The 13,959-nt window shown below is 37.3% G+C and overlaps 1 protein-coding gene across 6 annotated transcripts in view; it reads right to left on the reverse strand.

Moving 5' to 3' along the window:
- Positions 1–2,209: 2,209 nt before the first annotated feature.
- Positions 2,210–13,959, reverse strand: part of UBE2K (ubiquitin conjugating enzyme E2 K) — a 58,421-nt gene continuing 46,671 nt past the window's right edge. For all 6 annotated transcript variants that reach the window (XM_073342248.2, XM_073342249.1, XM_073342247.1 and 3 more), the window contains 3 exons: positions 8,223–8,322; positions 2,914–3,042; positions 2,210–2,476 (listed from right to left, as the gene is read on the reverse strand). In XM_073342248.2, coding sequence (XP_073198349.1) covers positions 2,402–2,476; positions 2,914–3,042; positions 8,223–8,322 — 304 coding nt within the window. In that variant the 3' untranslated portion in view covers positions 2,210–2,401. The remainder of the gene's footprint in view (positions 2,477–2,913; positions 3,043–8,222; positions 8,323–13,959) is intronic.

Here is a 13,959-nt window from a genome sequence, read left to right on the forward strand (position 1 = left end):
GAATTGTTTCAGTGGTAACAGTGATGAAGTAAAGCAATTCCCCACTCTTTTCTTCTCTCTCCCCCCTCCCCCCATTCCATCCCCTCCCTTATATGCTTGGAAAACTTTGCTCTGATTATCATTTGAGATGTGCTCACAGTCCTCTCTAAGAGACTAATCCTGTTATCAAAATGACAGGTCCAGAGGCTATAATTAAGTTTTATGTCCCCCAATGATTTCCAAGTTCCTTTCTTTGATAAATAGCAGTGCAGAACAAGGGAAAGTAGTAGTCAGCCATTTACAATTACCACCAGGGTAAATAACATGTAAATGAAATGATCAAAATGTTCTTATCAAACTATACATAACAGAAAAAGACAGTAACTTGAGATTTTAACACAAATGGCAAAATTGCCATAGTTTTCTACTGTTTCCAGCTATTACCTAACAAACCAGTTGAGCAGTAGCAGCTTTTAATTGTTAACAAAAATAAATAAATATCAAGGAAAAACAACAAAAAAAAGTCTTGTTTCCTTTGGCATCTCTGAAAATGACTTACACTACTGCAAGAAAATCCAAGAAATATGATCAATGAATAAAACCTTAGAAAGCAGTACAGAAAGACTATAGCAACTGTGTTTAGTATTGCACGGATGGGAGTTAAAAATTTACTATCTGTGTTCTGCAAGTATTTTTAAAGTATGAACACATTAGATAGACTACTGCAGGGAGTAATCCTGCATTAGTTAGGTCTTTTCCATCTCTATTTTCTAGTTCTGTTCCCCCTACTACTTTGCTCCAGGTGTTTAATAATATTCCCCATTGCTTCCAGTATCATTTACAAACTGGATCGTCTATGAAGTATGACACTGTTACAGCTCATTTTATAGTTCAAGCAAAATGAATGTACATTTCCCCCCACTTATTAGACTATTGCTTAAGAGAAGACAGTCACGGAAAAGAAACCTTTTATGGTACACTATCATCCACAATCCCCAGTCTCTACTCAGTTTCTATTTTAGCTGAAAGTTTCATGTCTGATGTATTTTCAGAAGTATCCAACTGTATCCATACAGACATGACAACTTTCTTTAGATGGATGTACTACTGTTTGAAGTTGCAAACTAATAATTTTCAAGCTTTTAAACTCAGGATGAAATGTAATTTTAATACGAATAGAAAGACTGACTATTTACAAGCGAAGGTAATTTCAGTTCTCGTTTATCAGAAACATCAATCCAAAAGAAAGTTAAACTGAGAACACACTTCTACTTCTATGTGCATTTGAAGTATGTACAGTAAGAACACCAACACCAGCCTCCATGTATCAACTAGGGAAAAATGCAAACGAGTGAATTTTTAAAGTACCTGGTAAGCAATCCTTATACTGAAGCTCAAAATAAAGCTAGAAAGCTGTTGCAAAAAACAGCTGATTGCATCACAGCAAGTACTCAAAGAAAAATATTTCATTAGTTTTTTTTAAATTCTCAGTATACGAGAATTGTTCAGTTGTTCTTCCCCCAAATCCAGTGAATTTATACTATCCAAATTTATTGAAGGAGTTCTGACCTCTATATAACAAACAACAAAAAGCAGCTCCACTTTTTTGTGCTATGTCCAGACATACCAAACTTTTATGATTGTGTAGCAAGTATGATGGTTAAACACATTTACTGGTTATTCAAAATATACCATTTAAAGTGGCAACTAAACTACTGTTAATGGCACCCAGACCCACAGATTATGGAAGGGAATCCAGAATGATATTTTAGGTGTGTGTTGTTGGAGAGGGCAAATAAGCAGATTTCCCAGTCACCTGACTAAGAAAGAGGTTCTGAACAGGTCACCATTTTGAACTTTTGATAAATCTTGAAACTGCTTTCAGAAAAAAAGTTAACAAGAACATTCAAGTACTTAAATGGTGCTCTCTTCAGCTACCCTATCTAAAATGTCTAGTAAAGTACAAGCATGCAAATATAGGTCAATCCACAGGCACATAGGATCCATGTTAAAAACAGTAAGATAGATGGATGAGTGACACTAACAATTTTGATGACTTTGACACTCAATGTTATCTGAATAATTAAATCAAAATCCTGAAGCAAATTCCTGCTAGTCTTGGTCACACTGCTAAACACTAAAGTAGGCATGTTCCCCCCCGCCCCATTGTTTTAGCTGAGCTCAAAGAATTTTTACAATATTTAGTAAGAAAAAATTAAAGTATTTCCCCTTTTAAATTTACACAGACGTTTAATTAGCTTTATTTACAGAGCAGTTTTTCAGTCTCCAATAGTGCTTAGATAGCATCATCAGGCAAGAGCGCCAGTTTTAAAAGAGAATCTATATAGAATCCTAAAAATAACAGATGGTGATGCTCCTCAGAAAGGGCAAGCTGGACTACAGAAGCAGCTCTTTACATGGCTCAGTTACTCAGAAGTAATTCTGTTGCAGTCTCTACATCCCATGATTTTGAAGACAAGGCCACTATTACTGCATTCTGTAAAAACAAAATGAAGGAAGTGAGATTTTTCAGGGTGTGAAGTTGCTCTTCACATAAACCCAGCTGTAGCACTGAAAGTCAGACTGAAAACTTTACACATTTATCAAGATCTATATTTGCTAAATTACCAGTCGTTACAGTCTCAACTGAGAATTTTTAGCATTAAAAGCATAGTAATTTTCATTTTATAATTAAATGAACAGATTTTTCTAAGTACTTTATTAGTACATAAGACATCCTATGTTAAACATCCAGTCGTTGTCACCAAGAAAAACAGTCAGCAAAATAAACTGATCAGATTTATTGAGGGCTATGAAAATAGCAAACCTTTTATTATAATTTGAGCTATAGCTCATATTACATATATAGCTGCCCTGCCCCTAACTTGTAAAAAAAAAAAAAAAAAAAGTACACATATATATACACATACTTACCCTATCAAAGCCCATAGCACAAAGGTTTTCTATTTTTTTGGTGTATTCTGGACTAGAAACTGGTGCTCCAGCATACACATGTGCCCAAAGTCGAGCTGTCTGTTTGAACATTTCTGGGTTTTGTTTGTACTATACAAAAAGAGAAAAAAGTAAATCCATATAACTATTTAGCAAAGTCCAATTAAAAGGCTAGCTGATTTTGGCAAATTCCATTCTGTAATTCCTTCTATATATAGTATCTTCAAATCTTGTAATTAGTCGTAGTTCCAAAATGAAATTTCGAGTTTTTGGTTCGTTGTTGAGGATTCAAACCTACACAAACATTACTCACAAGCATCAGATAACAATGAGTTTGCATTTATATTCTGATAAGACAGTTTATATATTTTACATGTATAATCAAATTCTGCTCAGTTACTGACATAAAGCCAGAGTAACTACACTGATGTTTGTCCAGATACGCAATATGCATAACCAGTGTAGCTGAGAGCAGAAACTAACTCACTGTGTTGTAATGTTCACTGAATTGCACACACACTATATTTCTTACAGCGTTTCCCCCAATTATTTTTTTTTAAAAAGTCTTTTTTTAGAACCTTCATTACTGAGAAAAGGTCTGCAGTGTCTCAATGAGGGTTGCCATTTTACTACTAGACTTCCTCCTGGGAAGTAGAATTGATATCATTGATATCATATCTAAAATTGATATAATTGGTGACAAAAAAAGGAGCTGAGAAACAGATTGTCACATGGAAATGGCTGGAGGCCTGCCACTGTTTTGAAGGTAGGTTTACTTACTAGAAAAATTGTGTGGAAGATGTAAGTGTTTACACTAATACTGCCAAAAAACAAATTCTCATATGTAATAGAACTTTACCTTAAAACAACAATGAAAGTTTCCAGCCTGTGTCAGGCATTCGAAAGCTGAGGTATGCTTCATTTGTCACAAATTACATTTTCAGATCAGCAAGATAGGAGCGCCCTGTTTTAGTAATCCTTATATTTAATAACAGTTTTTAAAATTGGAAATTTACATACTTTTAAAGCAAGTTTCTCATTTTTACCATATAAATTATAAAATAAATCAACTGGAATATAAATATCGTATTTACATTTCAGTGTATAGTCTATAGAGCAGTATAAACAAGTCATTGTATGAAATTTTAGTGTGTACTGATTCGCTCGTGCTGAAAAACAAGGCAAATATCTAGATGAGTTGATGTACCCTCTGGAAAACCTCTCAGTACCCCCCGGTTGAGAACCACTGGCCTAGGAGACCAGTCATGGACGAGAACCCCATTGTGGTAGGCACTATACACCACCTCCATTGCCCCAAAAAAGTGTGTCCCTGTCCCAAAGACCTTACAATCTGTGTCATTTGTATAATCTCAAAATGAATTATACATTACAATAATTTAAGAAGCAATGCTCCTTAAAAAATGCAATGGTAACAGATGAAGATGACTATATTAAGGTTGAGGGAAGTCCCCTAAACTGGAAGCAATCCACTTCATGAAGTGGCCAATAAATAGCACTGTATTGTCATTACAACTGAAGGAAAGTTTAAACAAACCAAATATTCACAAAAAAGGTTTGGTCTTTTAAAAAATAAATACTTAAACTATTAATAGCATCCTAAAGTTTTTGCCTGTTTTTTCTCTGAGACCCAAAAATAAATCCATGAAGGTTTCTTTTCAGCTATATTTTCAAATACATATTTCAGAACACTATTAGTTCATTTGTTTGCTTTCTAGGCTTCATTTTGAGTAGAGGAAAAGTTTAAAATTGTTTAATAGAGAATGTTTGCATAACAACCTTATTCAAGTCTAGGTTTTAGTGCTTCAAGAACATGCACAAGAGTCTGTAGTTACTGGTAAATATCTGGCTCTTGATTGAATGGCCAAGAAATTTAGAAGAAAAAATTTGCATCTGCATCTACATCTAGATCCTTTGATTGCTGTACTATACTTAAAAGAGCCGCAAAGTTCTAAAACTAGACTTGGTTGTGCACATTTCTTGACTTTAAATCCCATCATCTGCAGGAGGCGTAGCTGGAACCCTATGTCTATTACATGGAAATGTGGTAATTCAACACGTGTAAATAAATTCATGAATTTAAAATGTTTATAAGAAAACATGCAGTGTAGTTATAGCCACATCACTCCCACGATATTAGAGAGACAAGATGGGTAAGGTAATATCTTTTATTGGACTAAATTCTGTTGGTGAGAGAGACCAAAAGTCACACAGAACTCTCCTTCAGGTACTCCCAATGTATAGCTAACTGCAAGACTGAACAGATTGTTTAGCATGGGTAAAAAGAAAAGGAGTACTTGTGGCACCTTAGAGACTAACAAATTTATTGGAGCATAAGCTTTCGTGAGCTACAGCTCACTTCATCGGATGCATTCCGATGTAGCTCACAAAAGCTTATGCTCAAATAAATTTGTTAGTCTGTATTTGCAAAAAGAAAAGGAGTACTTGTGGCACCTTAGAAACTAACACGGCTGCTACTCTGAAACCTAGCGTGGGTAGTCAAGCACATTCTCAGGGACCATTCAAGATAGAGTGACCCATTAACACCTGATACAGTCCTCATCCTCAAAGGAAACCTGCACAACACTTTCAAAAGACGAGCCTGGGAGCTTAAATTCATAACTCTGCTAGAGACTAGAAATCCTGAACTGAACAGACACACTGAATTTATGGCCTATTATAACAAGCTGTAACCCACTAACTCCCTCTTTTTGTCATATGATGGCAGGGATGTTAACAGGCTGTCGCCTTGAATGGTCCCTTAGAATATGTGCTAACTGCTTATGCTAAACAATCTGTTCCACCTTGTATTTTAGCTGTGACACTGGAAGTACCTTTTCCAGACCAGAAGAGGAGCTCTGTGTGGCTCGAAAGCTTGCATCTTTTACCAACAGAAGCTGGTCCCATAGAAGATATTACCTAACCACCTAGTCTCTGTGAAAATGACATTCCAACAAGCATGTGAGGGATTATCCTTGTGAATGTTTAATCTGTAAATATATGAAATATATTTTATATAAGTATATTTGTATTTATTTTGTATAACAAATTATATTTAAATTAGTTTCTTTGCTAACTTTTATTCTTTATACTAACACATTAGTGACAGTTGCATGTAAAAACATCAACTGTTATAATTAAGAGCTAAATCCTTATACCTTTGCAAAACCCAGTAAAATTACCTTTCTGCAGATCTTTGCAGGTAATGGGGGCATCAAAATCCTCCCTACAACAGCAGAGCCACAGAATCACTGGGCATGCCCCCACCAGCCCACCATAAAACCCTGGTGTGAAGTAGCACATAGCACTGCTCCTCAGCACTCAGTGGTTTAGCCCAACAGAAGAACTTTACAAAAAGGTTTTTCATTTCTGAAGATAAAACCTCTTCACCCTCCATATTGCTAGAAGATTGTTTGACTGCTCTTATAAATCCCACTGTCAGTATGTAGGGAGGGAAATAATATTTCAGTTGTCATTGCTGGAGCAATAGTTTTTATTTTAACCAAAAATGAAACCCCCACCAATGTGAGAGCAAGGATGAATGTACATTTAGCAAGGAAACTGGTGCAGACATGCTTTGTACAAAATATATGGTAGCCCTGCTTGTCTTTGCAACAATTCAGGCATGAACACAGCAACTCAGGCTCTGAGAGAACTGCTTGGGTGCATTCATTCACACAGCAAGCATTACAACATCGTTATATCAGTGCTTTCTAGGACGTCTGCACCTGCTACTGAGAGCAGGAACTTCGGTGTAGTTCTCAAACAGCTTCTCCCAGGTAGCGAAGCACTGATCTCAATTTGGTCTGTCTGCTTTTTTCTGAAAGTCAGTTTGGCATAATAGGGAACTACTGTAAAATCTTTCAAAAGCCTGCTAGCTTAGAGTGACAATCAGATAGGGGGACCTGACTAGAGCTGGGCAAAATGTAGTGGCATTACAACGTTTTGCCAAAACTGACTTGGTAAAAAAAGTTATCTGAAAATGTTCAGTTTTGGTATTTTCAATTGTTTGCTTCACATTTTGTAAATTGTATTTTAAAAATAAAAGAAATGCTTCAAACTAAATAAACTATTTTGTTCAATCCGCAACAATTTCTTTGACTTTTCTGATTTTTTTGGACTTGCCAATGAACCAAAATGCCCATTATTTGCTCAGCTGTCATCCTGGCACCCTTACTGCCTGTCCAGAATTTCACAGGTATGACTCCACACTTTTAACCATACTCTATAGCAGGGGTTCTCAAACTTAATTGCACTGTGACCGCCTTCTGACAACAAAAGTTACTACACAACCCCAGGAGGGGGAGGCCAAAGCCTGAGCCCACCACCTGTGGCAAGGGGCCAAAGCGGAAGCCCAAGGGCTTCAGCCGCAGGCAGGGGGCCTGTAACCTGAGCTTTTTGGCCCCAGGCGGTGGGGCTCAGGCTTCGGCCCTGGGGCCCAGCAAGTCTCAAGCCAGCCCTGGTGACCCCATTAAAACAGGGTCCCGACCCACTTTGGGTCCTGACCCACAGTTTGAGATCCCCTGCTCTATAGGATGTTCACATGTAAGTTAGATGTACAAGTTTACTAGATACTGGAAGCACTCAGCTTTTTTCTTTGCCACTGTGAAGTACGACCTTCACCTTTTACCCTCTGACTTACAGAAGCAATGTTTGGGTCTTTGTTCAACAAAAGTTAACAAAATGTTCACTTGTGGATTGATTGTATCTAGTTTTCAACACATTTTTAAATGGCCACACATGAGTTCTAGTAAAATACATTACACTAAGGCTATTTTCAAACTAACACTACTTTCTGTCTCTGTATACTGGGACAGACAGTTTTACAAGACAACTACAATTCTATTAATATCAATTAGGTTATTAACTAAAACAGTTAATTTTAGAGTCTGCAAACATCAAATACATAGGATGCTTCCTTCATAACTCTGTAGATTATTTAAGATGAATTTTTTTTAATTCAATGTAACTTTTCATTATGCTGTTTACTCTTTGCATTTCTCTCAGACTAAATAAGGAGAAAAACAAAAGTGAAACTTGATTTTATAATAACCAGGATCACTTCCAGGTTCTCAATGCTGCACTGTCGGGGTTGCAAAAAATAGCAAAGGAGCAGGGTTTTTTTAAACAGTTTGTCATTTGGCCTTAAAATCTATAAACGCTATTATCTCCAAAAACTAAATTTGGTATGAAATATTAATAGACAAGGTCCCTTTAAGAGGAAGATAATTAATAAAAGGTTTTTGTTTTACGTAGTTCACTGAACATCTTACCTGATTTGCCACTACTGCATCTTGTGGATCGTCTGGTTCTGCAGCTGCCAACAGTGCTTGCAATGATAACAACACTGTCCTTAGAGTCATTGCTGCTGCCCTAAAATTGAAGTTTGAAAATGGCTTTACTGAAATCTGGGTCTTTTTTTACTTATGTTCGATGTGCTCTACTAATACCATACAAAGGGAACAAAAATACTGGGAACCACAAGCATGAGTAACTTGGAAGTGCAGCAATTTATAATGGGATACCATTCATATTCTTTTTAGAGTTCTTAATGTGTATTTTAACACTCTCCCTCTTCTTAATAATACTTTCTTAGAAATCAGGAACTAACATTTCCCGGTTTAGTAGTTTGTCCTTTTTCATTTTGCAAAAGATTACGTTTGCTTCTGATTAAATAAAAGCCAACTAAAGTCTGCCTCCTTTTCTTCTTTGCCATCAGCATCACCAGTGTCTAATGTCAGCATCGCTCTGCGAATTAGATTGGTTACTCAATGTGTGTTCCCTCCGCTGGCTTTCGGTCTCTAGCAAAATGGCCAAATGATGTACAAACTTACAAAAGCAGAAGCTTATTTGTTTTTAACTTTTTAGTAACAACAGTCCAAATTTTAGTGGCCATTTAATTTATAAAAAATATTTTCCCCAATTTTAATCAATTAATTTTGTAAATATATTTTAAACTTAGCTCTAAAGTTCATATTATCTGAAGAGCACTAGCATAACTTTTCTTCATGTTAGGCTGAGGGCACTGCCACAATTTTAACAAAAATGTAAAACATTAGGATAGAAAAAATACTCCTTAAGTCACCAGGCAGATTTGGGCCTTGATCCTGCAATAAGATCCAGGCCAAGAGGCTTGCAACTGCAAAGAGCCCTACAGAGGTCAATGGTGATCTAGAAATGCTGATATTTGACCACAGAAATCTCACTGCAGGATGAGGGCCTTACTCAATTCAAATTCAATGTGCACTTAGAGTTAGAGGCTGCAGGAATTTATGTTGAATCCCAGACAAAACACTGAGTTAAAATTATAAATAACTATAGTCAAATCACTCAAATCTCATTTTAAAATTTTAATAAAAAACCAGAAGTTTGAAAAATCTGGAAATTTATATTTAAGATTTCACAGTTAAGCTTTACTCTGAGCCAGTGCCCATCCCTCGATTTACCTAGAGATTCAGGTATATAAGATGTATATGCGACAGATGTCATCTTGGTCAACATACTGGATATTAAACCAGGTACCCAAAGAGCTAAATGCATGAGTTTTCACAGATTCAGCTGAAAAGTCAGGCTGTATAGCTGGGGGCTGTAGTCAACTCTTACTGTGGATCACGCTAGGGAGAGAGGTGGACAATGCCCAGTACAGTACACATACAACTATTTTACATTTAGGTACTTTCAGAGATGGTACACAGAAATGAGTCTCTTACAACACAATGTTTGAGGCATGTATGGTTATGAAGGAGGAATGTGTTGTGAAATATGAGAGGCACATTATTCTTTGCGGTTGGAACACAGACAGCCCAACTTTTAGTTAACAGTGGATCTGACAAAGTTGTTTCTGGAGGGCATACAGAGAATGAAAGGAAATGCTGTAATTCCAGTTGTCAAAGTACGGGTGGAGAAGAGTTTGGGTTGATGGCACAGATCTGATGAGTTGGAAGGAGTTTACAGATCTATATTTCCGGTAGAAAAGTTCACAATGTGTTGTCCATAATGGTAAAGAACTGTGGCATGACAATGTGGCTGGATGCAAAGAGACTGTTGGTGGACAGACAAAATATAGGTGCCAATACAATGTCAGAATTAAGGTTGTTTGTGGAACCTTAACTATGTATTTCCAGGTATTTGTAACTTCCTCGAAGATTTTGCCTGGGAATTTCTTTAACATTATAGATAATCCTCCCTCCAGTTTCTTGAGGAACTGTGGTATTTTTTTCTCCATCAAAATGCAAATGATTACATCCCAAGTGGCATATCTTGTCTCCTGCTTGGTAGTATTACACCCTAGTTTTTCACAGCTACATCTGCCACCTTCTCAAAGTCCCTCAAGCTGACTTTGCAGACTTTATTAACTCTGCAGAGGCTCTAAGCTTTGAAAGATTAGCTACAGACTTTAAACTCCTACAAAGGTAGTCATACAGCCTTCCTGCTTCCACAAAAGTGAAAGTTCTCATTTTTCAAACGCTCACTTTTCTCAAATATTTAGGCAAATATTTCCAAAAATTTCAGATTGTTTCACTTCCAGCAAAATGCCATATTTGATGTTACAGGTAGAATTTTTTTTACTTATTGTTCTGAAGTAAATTGGAGATTGACTGGCAAGATTAAAAAATAAACAGGCTTATAATGAATATTTAGTTACTAAAGCAGCTCTTTAACCTTGCTATGAAATCTTAACTATGCAGAAAGTTTAATCAAATCATAATACAAAGCATCTGAATTTTTCTTCTTCAAACCATGATGGCACAAAACTGAGTACAGTAACTCACTTAAAAGTCGTCCCAGTTAACATTGTTTTGTTGTTACGTCGCTGATCAGTTAGGGAACATGCTCGTTTAAAGTTGCGCAATGCTCCCTTATAATGTTGTTTGGCAGCTACCTGCTTTGTCCACTGCTTGCAGGATTCTCTGGAAGAGCAGCCCCTCCTTGTGGGGATTAGAACCAGGGAGGCCAGCAGCTTCTCCCCCATCCCCGATCAGATCCCCTACATTCCCTGTAAGGTATGTGGCTCAGCAGCTGCCCAGCAGCAGTTCAGCTGTCCCTCCACCGACCTGCTGCTCCTGCCCTGCCCTCTGCCTTGGAGCTGCTCCCGTGAGCTTCCTGCTTGCTGGGGGAGGGGGGTGCTGATATCAGGATGTCCCCCGCCCGTATCCCCTGGTTTCCCCTCTCCACAAAGCGGAGAAGGGGGACAGGACTCAGGGACAGAAAGGAGGGAACTTGCTGGAAGCTATTGCTTCCTGTCTGAATTGGCTGATCTGCTTAAAAGAGCAACGTACTTGAACTGGGGTCAACGCACTTAATGGGATATGGCAGGTCTTTGTCTGTCTCTGTCTCATGTACGCACCCCTCAGCACTTTGGAAAGCCAGCACCTGCGCAGCTGTGCATGTGCCGTCAGGAGGAGGGAGTGGTGCACTCCTGCTGGATAGCATGGGCTCATCCTCATGTTCAGTTTTTGCAAGAAAGTGTTTGCAGCTACTGCCCTGCATCTATTGTGTTTCCTCCCTCCTGCCTCAGTCCATGCTGCCTTGTAGAGCGTGAGGAGACATTAACAGCAGCGTATTAAGGGCTCAGCCAATTGCTAGTTCATCATTTAGCAGCAAGGCATTCCCTGGGAAATATTCCACCCTCTTACTCCACAACCTCAACCAAGCTTCACAATCATTCATTGCCATGTACAATATTAAACTGTTTGTTTAAAATTGTTTAAAACATATACTGTTTATGTATATAATGTCTTTTGTCTGGTGAAAAAAATTTCCCTGGAACCTAGTCCCGCCCCACCTCCCCATTTACATTAATTCTTATGGGAAAACTGGTTTTGCCTAACATCGTTTCACATGAAGTCACATTTTTCAGGAACATAACTACAACTTTAAGCGAGGAGTTACTGTACCTAGGCATTGAAAACACTTTTATACTTCAGTGTGTTGTGAGGGGAAAACAGCATATGCACATTGTGCAGCAAAAGTCTATAAAATCATAATGTAGCTGTTAATCCTACCAAGAGTAGATTTTGGATAGAATTGATCTAGACTATGGTTTGATGACAAACGTAAAATTCACTACAGTATAAGTTTCTATTTACTATAATGCTTTTTCTATTCAAATGAATATTTGACGAGCATGCTGAATCTTCGCCTGCAGCTCTAAATAGGAAAATAGTTTTTCAATTTGTAAAACACTTAGATGTCACTGAACTCTAATCCTTTTTGTCTTTGTGTACTTAAATGATCATCATCACAGTTTTTGCACTTAAACAGATTTATGCAAGGAATTTTAGAAGCTGCGACCAGCTTTGTATATACTATAAAATCTAACTAAAGCTCTATTTCTCAGCCAAACAGCATTTTTACTACATTGTTTCCATTTAGTATAATTTTATTTATTCAAGAGGGACTTTACAAAAGATCTACCACCAGTAATTGGTTTCATGGTTACTTTTTCTGAACTAAATAAAAGTTATTCTGCACTGCCCTTTATGGAAGTCTTCTCAAACTAATGGAGAAGGAAATTAATGGTGTGTCACTGCAAATATTTAAACTGGGAATGCAGGTCAGGAGACCTGGGTTTTCAGCACAGCTATGCCACTGATAAGTCTCTTTATATATCTGAGCCTCAATTCTTAACTTCTATCTCATAGGAATAAAGATGATACATATATACCTCACAAGGGTATTGGGAGGCATAATTTGGTTTGTAAAGCAGAAAGAGATCCTTGGACAAAAGGTGGTATATATAGTATAGTGTGTGAGCTGAAGTAGAGTTCAGAAACTCCTAATTGCAGCCTCTGCAAAACGCACACCATGCTGTCTGAGATGTTAGGGACTGTCAGTCCCATGAAACGCTTGGTCAAGTCTGTCAGATGTTTGATGAACTTCTCATAAAGTGTGTTGGGACTCAATGGACTTGACATTCCAATTTCTAAGGTGAGCAATGCCACAGATAAACACCTCATCCAATCAAATATAGTCCTAGGCGCTAGCTCTCAAATGACTCTTGAATTTTACAAATCTGAAGTTTATAGGCAAACTGATTCAGCTACATATTCGAAAAAATTAACTGGTTTAAAATGTGATTTCAGCTATTTTCAAAGTCCCATCTCTCAGCCATGCCTCTCCACAATAAAAACATTGGAAAATAAGAAATGGTTACAAAAAACTGGTCATATTTAATACAAACACTTTACACTAACGTAACATCTTCCACTCTCAGGGTATCAACATGCTTTATGAATACTGATATAGCCTCAACACCTGTAAGATAAATTTTTCATCTCTATGCTTTAGTTTCCATATCTATGAAATAAAACTAAATAACCTCCAAACAAGAAGTTTGTGGGACAGCTTAAAATAGAATTCTTGCTTCCTAATTCCCTTAATTACAAGGCACTTTTTCGTCCTCTTAGCCATCTAAAGAAAAGAGGGAAAAGATATGGCTGCTCACGAATATATAGATGGAGATTAGAAAAAGTCAGCATCAGCTGCTCTCATTAGCAAAGAGGAGCAGAACAAGTAGCTATGGGTATAAATTATAAAAGGGAAAGCTTAAGTTGGTGGTTAGAAACAACTTTAAGAAGAATGGTGAGATAATGAAGTTAGCTGCAAAATGTGATTGTGAAGTCGCCATCATGGGAGATATTCAAGTCTGAACACCTATTAGGAATTATTTGAGAATAATACCGTTGCTTCTGCCATGATGCTAAGGGACAGACTATACAGCCCACCGAAAAGCTCTTCCAACCTAAACATTAGGATGCTCAGTATCTTATTTATAAAGGCTAATGGTAGATATAAAGTCCACATCAAACATGACTGAAAACTCAACAACATTAGACTGCCCAAGAAAGCTTACCACAAAGACCATTACTGCACACTTGTATATTCCCACTAGAATATTCCCGTTGTGAAACAACCATTACAAATATCTGCAGATATCTAACTTCTAACATTTAGATATCTAAACAGATGTTCCAGGTATTCATATAAAGTTGAGTCTTTAATGCCAGT

Source organism: Lepidochelys kempii, chromosome 4, assembly GCF_965140285.1.
Source record: "Lepidochelys kempii isolate rLepKem1 chromosome 4, rLepKem1.hap1, whole genome shotgun sequence".
Taxonomy (NCBI): Eukaryota; Metazoa; Chordata; order Testudines; family Cheloniidae; genus Lepidochelys; species Lepidochelys kempii.